The sequence below is a fragment of the Frieseomelitta varia genome, unplaced genomic scaffold (assembly GCF_011392965.1).
Source record: "Frieseomelitta varia isolate USP_RPSP 00005682 unplaced genomic scaffold, Fvar_1.2 scaffold_870, whole genome shotgun sequence".
NCBI classification, from domain to species: Eukaryota; Metazoa; Arthropoda; class Insecta; order Hymenoptera; family Apidae; genus Frieseomelitta; species Frieseomelitta varia.
In genome coordinates this window covers 1-20,461 of record NW_025110668.1, presented here as the reverse complement: position 1 = coordinate 20,461, position 20,461 = coordinate 1, and the positions used below count along the sequence as shown (strand labels likewise).

Here is a 20,461-nt window from a genome sequence, read left to right as displayed (position 1 = left end):
AGCATCGTAAGCTCATCCACTCGAATCGAGTCGCTGAAAAGCCCGTGGAATGGCAGCAGACGGCAGAGTTAGGTTCTCGGAATCTATATCCCAGCGGCTAGAATTCCGATTAGATTAGCACCGAAATCGGACGAGGACTTTCATAATCGTATTTTCCGCGGGTCGGTGGACGCCCGCGACGTCGATAGCCGGTAATCCAAAGCGCTACCATTACAATTTTAAATAAACCGTTGATCGATCGGGGCTCGTTTTCAGCGTGGAACGCGAACGCGCGACGTCAACCACGATTTCCTCGATAATCACGAGGGTGAAGAGAAATCCCGAGAAATTGTCCGATCGAGATTAGCGTTCGGGGGTTTTGCGTGGAGCGGCCCTGCAAAAAGATACGTCATGTCGCGTTGCATCGGATCGGCGTGGCGCGACGCGTACTCGCATTAAACGCGGCTCCCTTTGACAACTACGCCAGCCAGGACGACCCTGAAGAAGCCGCGATAAAGCGCATTAATTTATCGCGCGACCCTCGGCGAGATCTTTTTCAAGGCGCATCGATCCAGCCAACGAGATTAGAAGCGGGGAAAACGACGCGACACTTTTTACCACTAGAATTTTTATCCCTTTACTACCACCGACAATTATTCCCGTTGCCCTTGCGCTTTGTGATCGCGATCAAGGACAATCGCTTATCGTTGGATAATGATAACGGCCGCTTCTCGAATCGCTTCTCCTTCGTTTCTTGTTCGATCCAGACGCGAGAAAAGGGAAAACGAGAGATTTTCGTCGATTTCTCGATAAATTAGCACTCAAGAGACAAAAGGAGGAATCTCGACGTCCTCGAGAGGAACAAGAAGAAATGAGAAAGAGTGAACGAAGCAGAGGGAGGAGGAGGGGGGGGGGGGGGGGAGAGTGAGTCGAAGCTGGACGACGATCTCGGGAACGAAATCAATGAGCTAACAGGCTTGCGAGTTAGCAGTTAGTTAATTAAGTCGGCGTTATTGGATCATGGAAGCCAAGCACCCCCTCGACGCAATCGTGACTACCACCCTGCACGAGCGTCGTAGAGCTCGGGCTCTTGCTCCGGCACACGAGCATTGCGAACATTGCGAGGGTGGACGCCGCAGGGCCTGCACAACCTGCCAGACGTTTTAATTAGAGGTGAGTTTCATCGCGAGCCAACGCTAAGAGCACCCCCTACCGTTACTTGCCCCCTTACGAGTAAGTGTTTTGCACCTTCCGTGAAAACCCTTCGTTTCGTCCGTCGCTAGACCTTGCGCAGGCAAAGTCCTCTCTAGTGCGTCGACACTTGGAAAACCGATAGTGATAAGAATCGTCGACGAATGCCGCCGAATAAACCGCGTAAACAGTGGCCCAATCATCTCTCGTTCTCCTCGGGTTCGTCCTTTCGATCGATCGCGAAATGAAAAAGAAAAAAATATATATCTACTCGTTTTCGATCTTCCTCTCCTCCTTTCGCGCCCCGCCGATCGGTCCAACAGCGGTCCCGTGAATCTCAACGCGGTCTCAATTTGGAAAGCGACCGTCGTAACGGAACAAGTGGAATTCCACGATATTTATTCGTACCGATCCTCGGTCGGGACTCACAGAGAGGAAGAGAGAGAAACCACGTTATCGCGAACGACCTCCTCGGGATGCCACGAGAGATCGCGAGCTTCGCTGCCGAGACACCATTATCGTTCCCGGATCGCGAATAATGCCGCAATTAACAAGTTTCGTTCGGAGGTCGGGATAAAAAGAAACGAGCTGGCGAAATGGTGAGAAAGGGAGAGGGAGACAGGAAAGAGAATCGGACAAGTGTGTTCGCGACGAGAAGAAAGAAGAAGACGAGGAAGACGACGAAGAAGAAGAAGAAGAAGAAGAAGAAGAGGTGAAAGAGGAAGAACGGAAAAAGGGGATGTGCTTTACGTTCTGCGGTGCGTGTCTCGAAGGTGCCGGAACATGTGTTTCACGATGTTTTGCCAGGACGACGGGGAAAAAGAGAGAAATCCGTAAACACAGAGAGAACTGGTGAGAACGGAAGGTAGCTGAGGAACTTGCGGAGAGCGTTCCTCTCTCGTAGCGGTGCAGCTTGCCGCGGAGGTAAATCCAGGCAGGTGTTGTCTCGAGCCAACTTCGGTAGAGCAGGAATGACGAAGACGGACACGCGGTAGTTGGACCGACGGTGTCGGTATTTCCAACGTGAACGAAGGGGAAGGAAGATGAAGAGGGACGAAGAAAAAGAAAAGAAAAGAAGAAAAGACAAGAGATACATTGTGGTAAGACAAGATCGAAAGAACGGGTAGACGAGGGAATCGCAAGCGTGAGCCGCGAGCTCGAGAAGAATATAGCAGAAAGTTAAATGTTGCATGAGCTTCGAGGAAGAAGAACAGCGGCGAGATTCTCGGTATCGATTAACCCCCTGACGGAAATAACGTACGATCATTGGCGAACGAACGAGCGATTTTTCGAGCCTCGCTCGATCGCGAGAACAGCGACACCTCCGCCTTGGAATCCCAAAGAGGAGGACGCGTTATCTGCCGATAGGATCGATCTTAGGAGAATCTATAAAAGGTAGCGAGTGAAAAAGAAGGAGAGAGAGCGAACGGAGAGCAAGAAGCGGAAGTCTCGTGCCTCGCGGGGAAAACAGACCGCGTGCGTCTCGTCTACCACGAGAGACATCCGTGTACCTCAACGATCTGTCTGCATCGTCGATCGGCGAGCCTCGATATCGTCACGCAAGCCGATCGTCACTCGACGACATCGATACACCAGTTTTTTCCACGAACGGACGAGAGTCGGCGTGATAGCCAACGAAGGGAGAATCGATCGACGCCGAATCGAGACGACAAACAATTCGCGTCTAACTAGTTTTTCCGATTAACGAGGTGAGGACGCGCCGCGAGATTTAAAGGTACGGAGGGGGAAGACTCTGCGGAGAAACAGAAAAGTGAGAGAACAAGCCACTTGTCACCAGTTTACCGTACTTTCCGGCGAAAGGAGTGTCGAACCCTTTTCAACCGGTCCGGACCGGTCGGCTGCCGATCGTTTTCGGCTGCTGCGTCTCTTTTTCTTCCTCTTCTTCTTCCTCTTCCACCGCCACTACCGTTGGCGTTGCTGCTTCTTCCCAGGGATTCGCGGTGCTAACATTCCGGCGCTATAGCAGGGGACCTTTCTCGACCAACGAATATCAACTTTCCCACACGGCTCTTTTCGGGAAGCGCGCGTTCGAAACCTCGAGCCCGCCCTTCTTTCGTTTCGCTTCGTTTGCTCTTATCGGGAACGAAGGACGAGATGGACGCCAGAGTTAGAAGAAATAGGTCGGCGATGACGAGGATGACGGTGGCGCGACCGAGACGACCACCGAGATAGAGAATGGTTAATTTTTGATTCGGCCGGAGGATCGTGTTCGTCCGCAAAACTTTCCCACAACGTGCTGTTTCGTCGCGCCCACGTTTCGTTTCCTTTTAAAGAGCGCAAGTTGCTCCGCACGGGTTCGCGATCGTCTTCGGCTTCGGGAGAAGGAAGGAGAGAAAGAGAGAGAGAGAGAGAACGTGACTCGCGCGTCCGCGGACCGGCGCGAGAACGAAGACGGCCCGAGCGAAAGAACCGATGGACCGAGTGGCACGGAAAGCTTTTTCTGAAATCACGGGACCCGTCCTTACCTCTCTGCCTACCCTTCTTCCTTTCTTCTCGTTCGTCTTCTCGCGAGCGACGCGCAGTCGGGCATCAATAATTTAACGCCCTGTCGTACCGATAAACCTGCACCGCTCGACGAGCAACGACGAGGAAAAGGAAGAAGCAGAATGAGAGGGAACAAAGGTGCGCGACGCTCGCCCGCGAGAGACCACTGAGAAAACGGAGAGGAAGCGGAGGAACACCGTCGTATCGCATATGAGCAGAGAAACAGAACCATCGTGTGGACATCGTGGATCAACCAGAGTTTCTTACGCCCGTTCGTTCACATATAGTCAGCGACGCGTCGCCCTCTCGCTCCAGTCCTCTCTCTCCCTCTCTCTCTCTCTCTCTCTCTTTCTCCCTTACCCTTTCTCCCTTTCCCTTTCCCTTTCCCTCTTCGATTACAAGCGGCAAGAAGCGGCAAGAAGCAGCATTACACGAGACACGCCGCGCCGACAAATCGACGGATTATGCCAGACGAGCGCCGACCCACCAGGAATAAATGAATTGGCCAACGACGCGAATCCTCTCGTTACTCACCTCCGCCTTTCCCTCTGTACCATCCTGCACCTCGCTCCTCTCTCCTCTACCAGTTTCTCTTCCCTCGCGAGTCAATCGTCTCGCGATTCACGCTGTTTTCGCGTGCGGAACCGAACCGAGAGAAAGCACTCGCGCCTAGAACCGAACCGATATCGCGGAAACGTAAACGAATTAGCGGGAAACGAGCAAACGAGCATTCACCAGAGGTAAAGCCTGTCGCTAAACGCGACTTGTTAGCTTGGCGACTCTACCTAATGAATCGGACGCAGGGGATTACGCAACTACTACTAATGATCCAATAACAGAGATACTATGGTACCATGGTACAAATAGTAAAAAAAAACGCAGATCGACGCGGAGTCGACGAAAGTAGAACCGCATCGATCGATCGTTTCTTTGGCGAGACAGTTAAGCGAGCCACCCGTAACCCACGGACTTGCCTAGCCCATTAAATACTCTTACGCAATCCGTAGGATCCGATAAATGGGATGTGTATTACCCTGCAGCGTTTCCGCAGCCCTACAAGTACCAGCAGGGATGCAAATGGCAAAAAAAGAAAAAAGAAAAAAAGAAAGAAAAAACACACGAAACTTTTGGCGTTTGGCGAATTAATTCGGTTTTCCATCCAGAGAAATTCATCTCGCGTTGCGTGCTGTCGCAACGCAACGGCGACAGTGTTACGACATGAAGTGAGGTCGTGAAAATTCGTGGAAATTCGTCGTACGTTCCACGACCACGGTACGTTTTACGAGCATGGCTCCAAAGCCACAGAAAACCCGCAAGTTCTACCCGTGTACTGGCTCGTGTACATCGCGATTATCCGAATCGGTACAACTGTAGCGCGAAATATTCAGAGCTTGAAAAAAAAAAAAAAAAAGAAAAGACACTTTTCGTAGCACGTAGTAGACAGGAGGAAAAACGCGATCAGATTTCCGATCGCCGAACCGAACGCGGCGTATCTTTCGGATTCCTGGCGTAGCTCTAGCTTTTCCCTCGTGGATGCTTTCAGGAAGCGAGCTACTAATTAGCGATTACCACTCGTTCACGCGGCACTCGAGAAAGAATATAATTAGCACTCACCTTTGTGTCGATGCGCCATGAAACCCTCGACCGGCCGAACCTGGCCTCTCGTAAAAAAATCCGCAGAGCGTTCTCTTCGAAGAGTCATTCTCGACCATCTCGTCGTTCGAACGGATGGAAAGAGGCACCACCGGTCCCGCTTTCCCGTGAGTGTGAAGAGGTACGCGACAACGATCTTCCTGTGCTCGTTGTTGCTGCGCCGACTCTGCGAGCACTCGATCCTGGAAACGAGAACAAAGTTAATGAACTTTTTGTCGTGCGGTTTCCACCGGGATGCACCGAGCAGAGGTATTCCGCTCGATGCGACTCGATCGGAACCGTTTAAATTTTGTTTTTTTCCCATTTTTCCCTTTTCTTTCCTTTCTCCTTTTTTCTTCTCCTTTTTTGCCCTCTTTCACAATAGAATCATTTGTCACATTCATCTTGACACGTTTCGATCGCGCAATCGTTCGTTTCAAAAAGCCACGGCAGGTTTGGATTAGGTTTCCCTGCTCTCAACAGGCTCTCCCTGTTCTCTCGTTTCCCTTCGTCTCTTTTCGTCTCTTCTCGTTTAACCGAATATCGAACGAGCAATCGTTTTGTTACCCGACTTTTCAGAACAACGGGACGAGAAACGACCGAAAATGAGCGATTATGGATACGACAGCAGAGGGAGGGAACGACAGAGACGAGGAGGGAGCAGAGGCGACGAAGACGATCACGATGAACGAAGAAATATCATGCAGCGTTTGGATAGCATACAAGATCCCGGAAAGCGTTATCTCCTCCGAGAGTGCATAGGTTCTGGCGTGTGCGGCGATGTGTACGAAGCGATCGATCAACAAGCCGGTACAGTCCCGACGATATATGTTTGACTGAATTTTCGCGAAAATTCCCATTTTTCACCGTACGTTTTCCTTTCCTGTGCTCGCAGGGAACAAAAGAGTCGCGGTGAAGGTGCAGAAGCTCACTCCGGAATCGCAGTCCCTGATCATCGAGGAGTACAAGATTCTTCGTGACTTCGGGTCACATCCGAATCTGCCAGACTTCTACGGGATTTATCGCAGAAGATCCGGCAAGAAGACCGAGTACGATCAAATATGGTTCGTCATGGAGGTAAATATTGCGTACGATTTTCACCGCAGGCTCGCCTCGAAAACCGCGGTACTATCGCGTCCGACGTAACTGTTGTTTGTCTGGCACGTCGATTTCAAAGATATATATATCCACGTACAACGCCACTCCTCTAACATCGTAATTCTCCGGAGAGAAAAATTAAAGAAAAAAAAAAAAAGAAGAAAAGTCCGACGATCGCGAGATAGAATAGATCTCGGCTGGACGAGACCGAAGGGGTAGGAGAGAGAGAGAGAAGGAGGGGAAAGGAAAAAAGAAACAAAGATGGAAGGCAACGGCGATGGAAGAGTTGCTGTACGTACCTATGCCAGGACCCGGAGGCAATTTCAAGCATTTGAGACGGTCGAATACACGGATAATTTACGACACGCGCGGCCATTAAACAATCATTAAACTCGTTCGTATACGCAGGTGAGCCTTGGCACGTCGCGGCCCTAATTTACGGGTGGACCTCCTCGGTGCGCCCGAAATATTATTACTTATCTCAAAAAGCAAAGCGTCGATATTCGAATTTAACGCATGTACGCTCGATCGTTCTGCTGTTCTCTGTAATACCAAATCTCTTTCGCTTCTTCTCGTTCCTCTTTCCGTCTATCCTGAACGAAAGGATACCATACGATATTTGCGAATGTTTCTACTTGGTAGAACGAAATTGGTAATGGAGCGGTATCACGAGTCGATGATTATACGGTCTCGAGACGAGGTATATATCGGCGAGGATCGGAAACACGGCCAAAGAAACAGGTGTACAGTAGGTGGCTGGCTACGAGCAACAAAATGACTAACGACGGTTTTGCAAGTCAATCGATCTTGGCAAAAAAGCTTGGCAAATCTCGATTACCGAGAACGAAGGACGAGGAGGACAAGTTGAAAAAGAGGAGTAATATAACACGCAACGACAATGTGGCTCAGATTTATCGCTGATGGTATTTCATATCGTATCGCGGACAGGTTTTACGTGCATCATATATACGAACTGTTGCCAGTAGACCAAGTTTTCTCGTGCAACGCTCGGTGGGCTTTCGCTCGAAAGAATGCATCGACCGCGCGCATCGCGTGCTTGCTCGGAGCCCGGCTTAAAGCTCGTGTGCGATACTTGCCAATCCATATTTGCAGACACGAAACCAAACGAACGTTCGCCAGAACGCGAACGACGCTTGAAATTTCCGATCCTCAACGGAAACTCCTGCTCCAAGTACCTAGCTGGAAGTAGGAACAGAAACCGTTAACGCTGAGAGTCCTAGATATCGAGATCGCGGCCAATTACGCGATACAAAATCACTCGGAAAATTAAGCTCCGTCCCGAGTGCTCGATTTAAATTGCTTCCTCAATTTCGCGGGCAAGGTCAAGCTATCAACGCGATGCGCCGAAGTGCCGACTCAAATCGAAGATTGCTTTCTTAAGCCACCATCACGGTATAATTTTAAGAATCGGTACTCTTCCACGTCTCTTAATACACGTTGTTGTTAAAACGATCACCTGACTCTACAAGCTTCGCGTCCTATTGTCCATTTTAATATCTCTCGTACGATTTTTTTTTGCAGCTCTGCGAAGGTGGGACTGTGATGGATCTCGTGCACGGGCTTCTAGCTAAGGACAAGAAAATGCGCGAGGAGCACATCGGCTTTATCCTGCGGGAAGTGATCCAGGTGAGTATCGCGGAGCGGACGGTTTCAAATGGAGCTTGACGAAGCGCACGGAACGCTGCAATTTCTCGAACGCGTTGAACGCGATGATTTCGCGGTGTCCCCTGCGGGCCTCTCGTCCGACGCTTTAGTTAGGAACGAACAGCATCTCCGCGAGGGTACAAAACCGATGGCATCAGGTACTTTCACCGATTCTTCGGTATGTTTCGAGTATGTCCAGCTCCTCGTTGCGCTCGAGCGTAGAAGTCCTCCCGAGTGATGCGGGAGCGTTTTTGAAATTGTTCAAGTCGAACAGAAGGAGAAAAAACGAAAAGAGAGGCAGTAGGAGAAGGAGAAGTAAAAATGACGTCGAAAAGCGAGCAAAGAGAGAGAGAGAGAGAGAGAGAGAGAGAGAGAGAGAGAGAACGAGACGGTTCGTTCCGTGATCGCGAGCCAGAATGTCTTGCGTGGCGTCGACGAAAAGAGGAGAGAGCTGGATTCGCGCGACGGGGTAACTCGCGACTCGACGGCATTTTTACGTACGCGCAAAATCGAGGGGCACGGGAAGGATCGCGAAATACGCGCGTCAATGGGTCGCATTCTACGGCGTATAAATTACAAATAAGACAGGCGAGATAGCTCGCTAATTAACCTGCTCGCAAATGAAAGGCTGCCTGGCTCGTTCGCCCTTCGCCGTGTTGTTCGCGCAGCGATCTCTCCGGGTGCATCCAGCGGAGATCAAGAGCGCAAAGACTTCCGTCCTATTCTCTTCTGACACGTACTCTCGCGTTTCTCTGTTCTCCAAGAGAACGAAAACGAGAACGAGAACGAGAACGAGCGCGCGCGTTACAGTCAAGGACAGAAGCAGAGATCCCGCGCGCGGTTAGAGATGTATGGGACCCCAACACTCGCGGCAGAAACGTAAGAACGCGAAGAATAAACCAAGGAATAAACCGAGAATCGCGACACGGGGCGAATTGCAAACGTTTCCCGCCTGGAGGCCTATAATTTTACTAGGGAAGGGATTCCGCTCGGTCACAATGGGATAATGTTGTCGTAATTCCGTTCTGTTTCCTCTCGGAATATAATTTACGTTAATATCAGGACAGGAGAGACGTTTCTCCGACTCGATACCCTCTCCGAGCCTCGCGGTACGCGAAACAACCGCGGATACTGAACGAACACACCGGGGGAAACGGTTAGAAAAATATACTGGACACCGGAGTGAAACGGGTATGTCATTTACGCGTCAAACGCTGCTGCAACCTGATCGGCGCCGAGGGTAAAACGCGCGTTTCCGTTTCGAATCGTGCGTCGTTTCCTCTCCGAGACGTGGTTCGCGGCTCGGTTTCCCTGCAAAAACGTCGGGACCGAGTAAAATCGATGGGTTCTACTAATTATCTCCGCCGTGAGAACCTCGTGAACCTGATCCCTCAAACCTCGACGAATTCACGCGTGAATTTCTATCTCGCGGACGATGCTTCTCTCTGTAATCGCGCTACCCTAACGGAGTTGGCTATCGACCAATCGAGTTTCTCATACATGACGTTGCCAAGAAAAGATGGGATCGATGAAACTGTCAAGTAGCATGAAACGGTGGCCACTCGATACGCATTACCGTCGCCCGCTCACCCGTGTTACGGGTTAAATCGTTTCTAATTTGTCGTACGTTACGCGAGAGAAGCCATGCTTTCTTTTCTTCCGCGTCTTTACTCGAGGTGTGCGAAAACCCGAAATATCGGGTAGGGTCGGGTCGGAAACACGAATCGTTTTGTACATGCGACAAATTTTAAATCGATTCAATTTCTTTTCTAGTACATATACATTATGTACATATGCATATGTTTCAAATGGCGTAATAACCAATAGTATTTGCATACTTCGTTTTAAATTCATGGAGACAATGCGTGCATTCCGCCTTTGTATCATCTTTTTTTTAAAAATGTTGCCAAACAGAGCTTCTCTTTACCTTCTTCCTTTGCACGATATCTTCTGCACTGCTTCCTGCTACCACAACTTTACTCTCACTATCACTCGACACTTTTTTAAAAGATTTTTAATCTTTATTAAATTCACACAGATTTTGAAATATACGTCTGAACTGCCCGAATTTCTCAGCGATACTGCTCAACAGCGCACATAATATCCAAGCACGCAGTCACACGTTTGTATACATCAGGTCACACGATTCTTAGAATCCGTGTTTCCAATAACTTCACTGGCAGAAGAAATTGAACTGTGTATTTACGTATTTTGTAGATTGCTATACAGCATTGTAGAGTAGTTCGAGAAACGGTAGCCGGGTTCTCGAAATTTTCGGGAATCTCGACTTTTTCGGGAAACCCCGATTCCTTCGGGAATCTCGAAATTTTCAGGAACCCGACCCGACCATCGGGTTCCCGATATTTTGGAGTTCTCGCACACCGCTAGTCTTTACCCTAATTGATTCCCGATCGAACGAAATTATCGGCGAGCGTTTTCAGTCTCGGCATCGACGATATTTACAGGATTGTTTTCCAACCTATTACACACGCGCGGAATAATCCACGTTCTTTGCTCTTGTCTCACTATCGTTTCTCGTAAAGTGCACGCAACCCCTTCTTCTTTTTCTTCTTCTTCTTCTTCTTCTTCTTCTTCTTTCTCTTCTTCTTCTCGGACGTCGCCTTCTTATTCGCGTTGCTACGTGTTCCATGGACCCAGTAGCGATTCGTCCACGGTCGCTCGTGCGGTAAATCAGGCCACGTTGACGTTTAATGCCGGCAAATTACACGCGAAATAAATGCTCGCGAGGAACGGGGTGCCGGTGTCTACTCTCACGACATGAAATCGCGGTCCGCAGTACCGAAAGGAGAGGAAAGTCTCGAACCGGAGATATTCGATCGCGCTTCGTCGAGTGCCCTTCGTGTCCGACTCGTTCGTTCTCCTTCGAATCTCAACGATTTACAACGTCCTCCGCAGGCAATGGTCTATCTCAACGAGCACAACGTGATGCACCGTGACATACGCGGCAATAACATATTACTGACCAAAGAGGGCGACGTGAAGTTGGTCGATTTCGGGCTGTCGAAGATGTATCAGGGTGAAATGGGGAAGAGGTACACGTGCGTAGGATCGCCGAGTTGGATGGCACCAGAAGTGGCCATGAGCAAGGAGAACAATTCCGAAGGATACGGTAGCAGAGCGGACGTCTGGGCGGTCGGTATCACAGCGATCGAGTTGGCTGACGGTAAACCGCCGTTTCAAGACATGCACCCGACCAGAGCGTTGTTCCAGATCGTTCGAAATCCGCCACCGAATTTGTACAGGCCGTCCAACTGGTCGCAAAATTTCAACGATTTCATCGCCGAGTATGTTCAAACGCTTTACGCGTGCAAACGCTATATTTTCTATAAACGATGATGTCGTTCAATGTCGTTTCAGATGTCTCGAGAAAAATCCCGAGAACAGGCCGTTTATGGCGGAAATAGCCGAGCATCCATTCTTAGCGGATTTACCGGAGGAAGATTTTCTGGTAACACAGTAAAACGATTTTTTCTGGAATAGCCCTGGAATCCCAAGTAGAAAAAAGTAATAACAGATGTTTCCAGCTGGCAAAAGAGATCAAGATATTAATGATGGACGCCGGTGAGAAAGGCAAATACGAGAGGAGGCCGGAAGTAATAGTGCGAAAAGGTTTCTTGAAGGTAACGTTTTGAGTAAACAGGTCGCTGGATATCTATATCTATATCTAAATGTACCTCACCTCCGTCTATTCTCCAGACTCATCAAACCGATCCTTTGGAGCCTATGTTCATGGAGGATTTAGCTGCGCTCGAAGTGCTCACGGAGGACGCGATTTTGGACGAGCTGCACGAGAGACTGCGGCAAGGTTACTTCCACAGCTTCATTGGCGACATCCTTTTGATTTTGAATCCGAACGAGAAACAAGACATTTACGGGTCCGATGTAAGGATCGTTCGTTCGATCGTGCTTCGCTGAACAAGATCGCTGAACAAGTTAAATTCAACTCTTCCGCTGTTGATTCCAGTATCACACGAAATACCAATTCAAGTCGCGTTCGGACAACGCGCCTCACATATACTCCGTAGCCGACAGCGCCTATCAGGACGTGTTGCACCACGAAGAGGCCCAGTATATTTTACTAGCCGGCGAGAGCAATTCGGGGAAAACGACCAACATGATGCATCTCGTTCAGCATCTCATGTACCTTGGGAAAGTAAGCGATCACCGCGTACGCTGAATCGCGTAAACAGGAAAAGCTACTTCCCGACAGATCGTCGTTCGTTTAATTTCAGAGCCTTCAAGACATCGGTGCGAGATTAATGCGAGCTATCAAAGTGATTCACGCTTTCAGCAACGCCGCCACGCCGCTCAACACCAATTCGACCAGATGCGTGCTGCAAATAGAGACTACGTACGGAAGTTCCGGGAAAGCCTCCGGCGCCATATTTTGGCTGTATCAGCTGGAGAAATGGCGCGTTTCTACCCGCGACAGGTTGGAATCGGTGTCTGCTATTCACGCTAGTACGCATTACCGAGTTTCACGCGAGCAGTAAACTAGCAATTTGCTCGTACGTTAGATTTCGAGATTGCATGGCAACTTCGCCTTCGGTAGATCTAATCGTACGTTTATCAATTGGCCACGGTGGCCACGAGGATCACGAGGTCTATCTCTTCTCCGCAGAAATCAATCGAATTTTCACGTGATGTACTACTTTTACGACGGTCTCGACGCCACGAGCAAACTGAAACAGTATCACTTGCCACCGGGCAGAAGGATGCGGTACCTGAGGATAAGCGAGAAAGGAACGGAGAGGAAACGATCGTTCAAAGTTCGTAACGATCCGCGCGGCAACGTGGCCAAGTTCGAAGAACTCAAGGAGAATCTACGAATCTTGGAAATGGAGGAGTATTGCGAGACGATCTGGAGAATATTGGCGGCGACCTTAGTTCTGGGAGAAATTCGTTTCGTCGAGGGTAACGACGGAGAGGCTGACATGGACAACAACGACGCGGCCAACAGAGGTGTGAAGTACTTGATATCTCTATCGAGTGAAGGTTTATGGCTAAATGATTCTCTCTTCGTATTTCAGTCGCTCAACTCCTCAACCTCGATGAAAAGAAATTTAATTGGGCGTTGCTTAATTATTGCGTAGTCGTGAAAGGGAACGCTGTACGGAGAAAGCACAGCTGCGAAGAAGCGAAAGAAGCGAGAGACGTATTAGCTAACACGATCTATCAGCGACTGGTCGACTGGATAGTCAACACTATCAATTTCAAATTTACGGTTACTCGTTCTCTATTGTGAGTTTAATCATGGCTAATCACCATGGATTTATTTAAAATACATGGGTATCTTTCAGCGGTGACAAATACGCGATTAACATAATGGACCTGTTTGGATTCGAGTGTTTCGCGGTAAATCGACTCGAGCAGTTGGTGGTAAACACCATGAACGAACAGATGCAATGTTATTACAACCAGAGGGTATTCGCCTGGGAAATGGTAAGATCCCGCACTGTAAAGTAAGGTTCTACGCTTCTAAATTTGTACAGGTGTACAAGATTCTTATAGGTGTAATGATTTTTGTTCGTAGCAAGAACAAGAAGAGGAGGACATACCGATACAGCGTTTGCATTTTTACGACAACAAAGACGCGATAGATCAATTGATGAGCAAAGACAGAGGTTTATTTAGTATAATCGACGAAGCATCGAAAAATATGCTCGATTATCAATATATCATGACCAAAATCCAACAACGAGCGGACAATCTTTATATAAAACCGGTGAGTTCTCACGAATTTACCATCGCTCATTACACAGGAAAATTGCTTTACGACGCTAGCGAGATTGCCGAGAAGAACCGGGAGTTCGTCCCACCGGAAATGATCGAAACGTTCAGGCAATCGACCATCGAAACCATGAAAGATATGTTCACGAACAAACTGACGAAATCTGGGAATTTGACGGTTGTCGTTGACCATCCGAAAATCGCGGAGAAGAAGACGAGCAAAGGGAAATGGGGCGCGCTCATGCAGGAGACGTCGAAACCAAGGGTGAGATCGCTTAATATTTAAGTTCAATTCCTGTTCTTTCGTAAGACTAACAAGTATTTCGTAAGAAAGAAAACTGTAAACAGAAGAGTAAGAGAAAACGATACGATAATGTAATCGGCGGTCTAACCGAAACGAAATGGAAAAGTAATGATCGAAGGGTAAAGATTGTGAGATCACCTCGCGATTGTTATTTTTCAAACAGAGATATAACACCGCATCCCGAGGGCAATACTCCCAGACACGGAAAATGAGAACCTGCGCGGCTACCTTTAAATCTACCAGCCTTGAAATCCTTAAGAACCTTTCGGTAGGTGGCGGAAGTAGTGGTATCCACTTCGTCAGATGTATAAGATCCGATCTCGAGGGTGCGCCACGTGGTTTTTATCGAGACGTCGTCAGACAGCAGATCCGTGCGCTGGCTGTTCTCGACACTGCCAAAGCCAGGCAACGTGGTTATCCACATAGGGTATCATTTCCAGTATTCCTTCAAAGGTAATTCACTCGAGTACCCTTCGAGCGCGTCGATCGATTCTCCGTTTCTCTCTACTTTCGTCACGCTGAAACTCCCTCGACTTCAGGTACCAATTCCTGGCATTCGACTTCGACGAGAATGTCGAGATTACCAAAGACAACTGCCGATTGCTACTGATCCGGTTAAAAATGGAAGGATGGGTGATCGGAAAGACCAAAGTGTTTCTAAAGTATTACAACGAGGAGTACCTCTCGCGGCTGTACGAGACTCAGGTGAAAAAGATAGTAAAAGTTCAGTGCATGATGAGGGCCTTTCTAGCACGCAAGAACATAGCGTCGAAGGTCACGAAGAGCACGAAAAAAGAAGTTGGTAGGTAAATTGATCGTCAGGAGTAGCAACGTTGAGAGTACGAGCTGATTCACCGTTCCGCCGCGGAACTATTTTTTGCTTTTTTGCTGAGAGGCTCGTACTTGCTTCTCCCGTCCGTGACGAGAAATTTAACGGGTATTGTTTCAGTGAAGAAAGCGTCTATAAAGAAGAAGGAGACGGTGGATCTGTCGGAAGATCAGGCAGCGGTGATGATTCAGAAAGGTAGGGGAGACGGATAAAGAACGAGAAGCGAGCGAAAAACAAAATTTGATTTTTGACGAGCCTAATAGTTGCCATTTCCATTCGTGCATTTCGTTTCATTCGCTCGCGGTGTTGTTTCCTTTTTTCAAAGTTGTTTGATCGAACGATCTCTTTTATATGGAAACTAGCATACAGGGGGCACACAGTGAGGAAGGAGATGGGGCCTCTTCTCGGGAAGGAGAAAATGAGTCAGGAAACGATGGACATGATGAAATTCTACAGCAGCAAGTGGAGGTCGAAGAGCGTGTTCCAAGTCCTCCTACGTTACCGTGCAGCCCGTTATCAAGACCTCGTGCAATTCTCGCAACAAGTGAGTGATCTATGCGATTTCCGCGAGGGAAGACCGTTTAGTTCCTCCCCCCCCCCCCCGCCCGAATGATTTCATCTGAAAATTTTCTCGCAAACAGGTGCATCTGTTCAATCAAGCAATAGTAGCGTCTCTCGCGACGACGAATAAACAAATATCTATAGATCGAGTAGATACAAACGTTTCCAAATCAACGTACTTAGGCCATTTGAAACCGCCCCAAGTGCACAAGTTACCTTTCAACTTTTATCAAGAGTTACCTTTTCCCGACATGAAGAGACAAATGAAAGGTGTTGGGTGAGTCAATCTTACATTATTCTTTCTATGGATGTTCTTGCATTAGCGGTAGATAGATGTATCAGAAATCCCGGGCCAACGGGCCCGAAATCGATAGAGAAGCTTAGACGAGAAATATCGTTCTAATAAAATTAGTATCGACCCTCATCGTTAGACATCATTCACCATTAATCGTATCGTACGTAGCTGTCGCATATATTGTCTTGCACGCGTTTTGTCGCCAAGAAATTGACACGAGGCAAAATATTGAAATGCAAAAATTTAACAATTTTTGATGTGTCTTGCTTATTTTTTGTCCCCAACATGTCTGTCGCGGTTGCATTTTATGTACGCGCGATGTTTTGTCATTATTTTTCGTTCTCCGTTGTGTGCCGTCTCTATCTCGAGTAAGAGTCGCTTAAGAACTCTTCGGAGACTTGTGCCGTCAACTGAGAAATACGTTCTCGCAGATCCGCGTCGTCATCAACGTCTGACGACGAGCACGAAGCCTGGGACGCGCCATTACGGAGACAAACAATGCCTTGGGCCAACAGGAACAGTCGTACCAGAGGTGCCTATCACATTTTGTTTCGTTCAGTCGAGGTGCATCGATACCGATACTCGCTCCTACACTTTCGTTCACGCGAGAACAGAATTCTTTTTCATACCTTTTTCGTACATTTCAAATATCATTCTTCTTTCTTTTTACCTGATCCGAGTTCGTCGAGTACGCATACAGGATGGGCAGCGGATATATTTTTTCTTGGATAGATAATCTTCTTTGCAAGCTCTTTATGCAAAACGAACGACAGACGTGTCTGATTCCGTGTCACTCTGTGTATCCGTAGCTCGTCTGGACTCGGCACGTTTTCATCAAATTCTCTTTCTCTTTCAGTCGTAATTACGATCAGTTCGACCAATTAATCCAATTCGTACAATTACAATAACTAATTTCGAATTGTCGATAACGATAACAATTGTCTCGCAAGACTATGTCGTTTAAAAGATGCGTGTTGGGAATCGAAAGTACGAAAAAACACAAAACAAAAAAAAAAAAAAAAAAAATACGAGAAAATCTCGATTGCCTGAGCCGAGTGGCGACTCGTCTTCGCGGAGAGAACTCACTCTCCATCGGATTGCTCTGCATTTTTCAGACGTCGAGGTTCAGACAACGAACTCGCCACATCGAGTGGCGCATTCGGGCACCGAGGGACAGAGTCTGATCGACACTCCGTTTTCCAGAGACCCGAATATCTCGGTCCGATGTCCACCCGAAGAGACGTCCCGAAGCAGAATGGGTAACTCTGGATTTCAACACCATTCGACCAACCGTAGCCCTGTACCACCTGCTAACGTTCATAATCCTCGCTCAGTAAGTTTCATCAATTCTCAAACCTTGCTTGCCGCAACATTCTCTCGCCATCTTTCTCTTTTCAGAATTACGATAGTACCGGATCGATACGCTCTAGGAAACACGCACCGCCTCCACCTGTTCCGTTCAATCAGTCACAACCACCCCCGACGCGCAGTACCGACAGTTATAGCTCGAATATTCGAAGTAAAAATATAGACGCTGGTAGCCACGATTGGGAATACGATGATAAAACTAACAGGAGTAGCGGCAATGCTAATCGGTTCGATCTCGCTAAGTAAAACTGATAAACTATCGCGATTCGACAATCCTGACAGAAATTTCTTTGCGTTTTCGTTGCAGTATCAATCCGATTCAGGAACTGCAGATGATCGGTCGTAGAAACAACTACGACGGTAACGAAGACACCGACGAACCACCGTTTAACTTTCAGGTGAGATAAAGCAAAAAAATTACACAGGAACGCGTATATCTAAAATATATACGTGAATATATATGTAAGTATTTGAATTAATCACCGACGTTGGTTCAAAACAGGCGATGCTGAGAAAAACGAGTCATCATCGAGCGTCGATGAAACGTACACCCGTTTACGATAGTTATTCTCATTCTCCGTCACCACTGCCAAGTACAGGATATCGTGGGAATCGCGAAAACGAATCGAACGTTGTATACAGAAGCGGAGGTAGTCGCAGAGACTCTCCCGAATGGAGTCCCAACGAAATGGTCAGAATGTCCGAGAAATATGGGAAGGAGGGAGCTTGGGGAGAAGATCGAATGGGGACCAGAGGTCGAGGCAACGTAACCTCGGAAAGTGTCACCGAAGAGATTGCACCGGGAATCGTCGTCGAGGGTTACGTGGCCGAGTTGTAAAATTCGAGCCAACAACGAAAACTCTTCATGTATCGAACCACGGTAAAAACTGGACCAGTTGGAATTGCTAATACCGTGAGAAAAAAAAAAGAGAAGCCTGCAAGATACCTGTAGCTGTCCCGATGGAAACAAATGCACGATTTAAAAAGATCGATACCCAATTCACTACCGTTGCTGACTCGGGGAGAAATTTTTTTATCCACGAATGTGTACATACGTATATTTTTTTAATACTTTCCTTTTCTTTCTCTTTTAAATAGAAAAGAACTACTGTAACGATTCGACGATAAACTTCTTTTGTAACTTTCATTCGCGCCTCGAGCGATCCATAAAGTTGACACTTTTGTCCAATGTACAATAATTTTCATCGAACGATTCGTTTTTCCATGAGCCTGTCTTCTCCAACAGTTAGCAATGCTCCCTACCGATATACAATACTTGACCGTTATTTTTTTATTAGCCTTGGATAAAATACACACTCACACATACACACACTCTTGTTAAAAAAAAAACGTTAACAAGCTATTCGCATTATTACAAATGGAATCGCGATAATAACAACAAGAATTCAGTTTGAACAAATGGTTACAACAATACACGAGAGTGTCATAAAATTAACTTGAAAGTTTTTGTTTCAAGTTTTTGCCTTCAAAACCCTTCATCGCACGCAACGATGCTCATTTATGGAAAAAACCGAATTATTATCGAGAAAGTGCACCTTGCACGATCGGCTCTATTGCATAGCACGAAACTCCTGTCACTTTTACGAAGTATATAGTATTTATAAATGTCAACTGACTGATGCACGATTGTTAAGAACATTTTAAAAAATAAAGAATTAAAAAGTAACATAGTGATTTAACTGTTTAAACTACACCTCGCCTTCCTTTGGTAAACATAGTGACGGAAGGAGTACTTTAATGTACGTTAAATATTTATTTTTTTTCTTTTTTTTTACAAAAATTTAGTTAATACGACAATAAAAATATTTTGTGATACTGACCATCGATAATAATTGTAAAAGCGATATATACAACGAAAATACATACATATACCAGAATACGTACATATATAAAAAAGACGATTAGGCAATTGTAAAAAAATTTGGTTCATTAATGCGTTCTCTGAGAACGAGAATAACTTAATTTTTATTTTTTGTTTTATCCCGTAATTTTGTACAAGGTAGCTTTCCTTCTGTCTGAACGAATCCGTGCCCCGAACCCGAATATAGACAGCCCGATCATGTCGATACACAACAATCCAATGTTTCGATTCAATCTTTGTCCGACTGAGTATTCTCTTGATTGTTACTCTGTTGAGAATTTTGTTTAATTATGTTAACTAAGGTGTCTAACCTAGTAGGATGCGCGATTTGTAAAACCATGTGCGCTTCCTCCAAAATTAAGAGACCATTATGCGCGTCGCTCGCAGACAAATTGTGCGCTAATATTACGTGACGTCTCCAAGCCGCATGCGTGGGAAGAACCTGAAATGGATTGCATTTACACCTTCACATCTTATCGAACGTAATCGTAATCGTTACTGTGATGTAGGATGTAATCGTTATCTACGCACCTGCAAGCACCATTTGCAGTTCAAAGACGGTGAAATCGTGTGGACGGCTTTGATGTGCCTTCGACGAAAACCCCAACTAGTGTACGCTCTGTCGCAGAACGGGCACGGAAATGGTGGATACGCAGTGACGCCCTTCACCGTCTCTTCCGGGAATTCTGAATTGCCAGTGGTCCCGGGACACGTTGGAAACACGGAACTCAGAACTCTTGCGTCTCGTTCCATAAGAATGTTCGTAGATTCCTGTTGATCGTGCATCGATTCCGAATATAAATGATTCGGCGAGTGAAGTTCGTCAGTGTGTCGATAAGTATTCCAAGGTGGAGTTCGATCAAGGTCGATCGGAAATCTCACGCGCGTATCCGGCTCGGAGGAAGGAGTCGAGGTCTCTCGTGCGTCGGCGATTACGGTTACATTCGGCTTCGATGATCCTGCAAGTAATTCCAGTCCGCGACTTCAAATTTTCTTCACTCAATTTCGAGATATTTGTCTGTCTTCGTCAAGTCAACAGGAACTAGTTGGAAGGAATTCAAGCAAGGATCTTGTCGGTTTGATCTGGGATCTTTCGTTTTTCTCTTTCTCTGGGAAATGCTGGGATAAGCTTCGAATGATGCAAGGAAACGATGAACTCGTAGGATATCCAATATTTCATTCTTCTTATAATTAGTCCAGATTTTTCTTCCAGATTTTTTCGAATATATGTTTAAACGCACATATTATCCAAGAAAGATACATCTAATAGTTCGTATATATAGTACGTACACAGAAAAACAGGAATATATATATATACATACATATATATATATATATATATATATATATATATATATATATATATATATATATATATATCCGAAAAATGTATCGTCGTAA

At 46.9% G+C, this 20,461-nt stretch overlaps 3 protein-coding genes across 9 annotated transcripts in view; 1 reads left to right on the top strand and 2 right to left on the bottom strand.

Moving 5' to 3' along the window:
• LOC122536754 (protein Wnt-6-like) overlaps positions 1 to 10,029 on the bottom strand; it is a 62,051-nt gene extending 52,022 nt beyond the window's left edge. Inside the window, exons 1-2 of one of the 2 annotated variants that reach the window (XM_043669389.1) lie at positions 9,998 to 10,029; positions 5,290 to 5,510 (exon numbers count right to left, since the gene is read on the bottom strand). In XM_043669389.1, the coding sequence (XP_043525324.1) occupies positions 5,290 to 5,387 (98 nt within the window). In that variant the 5' untranslated portion in view covers positions 5,388 to 5,510; positions 9,998 to 10,029. Of the gene's footprint in view, positions 1 to 4,209; positions 4,387 to 5,289; positions 5,511 to 9,997 lie in introns of those variants that run through there. The other variant, XM_043669391.1, reaches the window with a different exon arrangement.
• On the top strand, positions 1,028 to 18,865 carry LOC122536752 (neither inactivation nor afterpotential protein C). Of its 6 annotated transcripts, XM_043669383.1 has the most exons (24): positions 1,029 to 1,152; positions 5,887 to 6,117; positions 6,203 to 6,384; positions 7,948 to 8,052; positions 10,987 to 11,375; positions 11,449 to 11,539; positions 11,616 to 11,711; positions 11,788 to 11,973; positions 12,056 to 12,244; positions 12,324 to 12,523; positions 12,713 to 13,053; positions 13,122 to 13,332; positions 13,392 to 13,533; positions 13,625 to 14,086; positions 14,289 to 14,578; positions 14,665 to 14,927; positions 15,075 to 15,149; positions 15,317 to 15,498; positions 15,596 to 15,792; positions 16,242 to 16,342; positions 16,926 to 17,143; positions 17,209 to 17,405; positions 17,486 to 17,576; positions 17,681 to 18,865. In XM_043669383.1, the coding sequence occupies exons 2-24, from the start codon at positions 5,913 to 5,915 to the stop codon at positions 18,014 to 18,016; spliced, it is 4,749 nt and encodes a 1,582-aa protein (XP_043525318.1). In that variant the 5' UTR covers positions 1,029 to 1,152; positions 5,887 to 5,912; the 3' UTR covers positions 18,017 to 18,865. The 6 variants fall into 6 exon arrangements, 4 of the variants coding, with proteins under 4 accessions (XP_043525322.1, XP_043525318.1, XP_043525319.1 ...); XR_006308466.1 differs by lacking the exon at positions 17,681 to 18,865 and having other exon boundaries at positions 1,028 to 1,152; positions 17,014 to 17,143; XM_043669384.1 differs by lacking the exon at positions 15,075 to 15,149.
• Positions 18,866 to 19,164: 299 nt separating this feature from the next.
• Positions 19,165 to 20,372, bottom strand: LOC122536755. Its single transcript, XM_043669396.1, has 2 exons — positions 19,592 to 20,372; positions 19,165 to 19,502 (listed from the first exon to the last, which is right to left on the bottom strand). The coding sequence occupies exons 1-2, from the start codon at positions 19,844 to 19,846 to the stop codon at positions 19,290 to 19,292; spliced, it is 468 nt and encodes a 155-aa protein (XP_043525331.1). The 5' UTR covers positions 19,847 to 20,372; the 3' UTR covers positions 19,165 to 19,289.
• Positions 20,373 to 20,461: the final 89 nt, after the last annotated feature.

What these genes read in the sequence shown, in the direction of transcription:
- LOC122536755 (XM_043669396.1), bottom strand. Translation starts at nt 19,846, where the DNA reads ATGCACGATCAACAGGAATCTACGAACATTCTTATGGAACGAGACGCA. An exon ending in ACTGCAAATGGTGCTTGCAG is followed by an intron (nt 19,503 to 19,591) that starts GTGCGTAGATAA and finishes AATCCATTTCAG; the next exon opens with GTTCTTCCCACGCATGCGGC.
- LOC122536752 (XM_043669383.1), top strand. Translation starts at nt 5,913, where the DNA reads ATGAGCGATTATGGATACGACAGCAGAGGGAGGGAACGACAGAGACGA. An exon ending in AGCGATCGATCAACAAGCCG is followed by an intron (nt 6,118 to 6,202) that starts GTACAGTCCCGA and finishes CTGTGCTCGCAG; the next exon opens with GGAACAAAAGAGTCGCGGTG. An exon ending in CAACGACGCGGCCAACAGAG is followed by an intron (nt 13,054 to 13,121) that starts GTGTGAAGTACT and finishes TTCGTATTTCAG; the next exon opens with TCGCTCAACTCCTCAACCTC.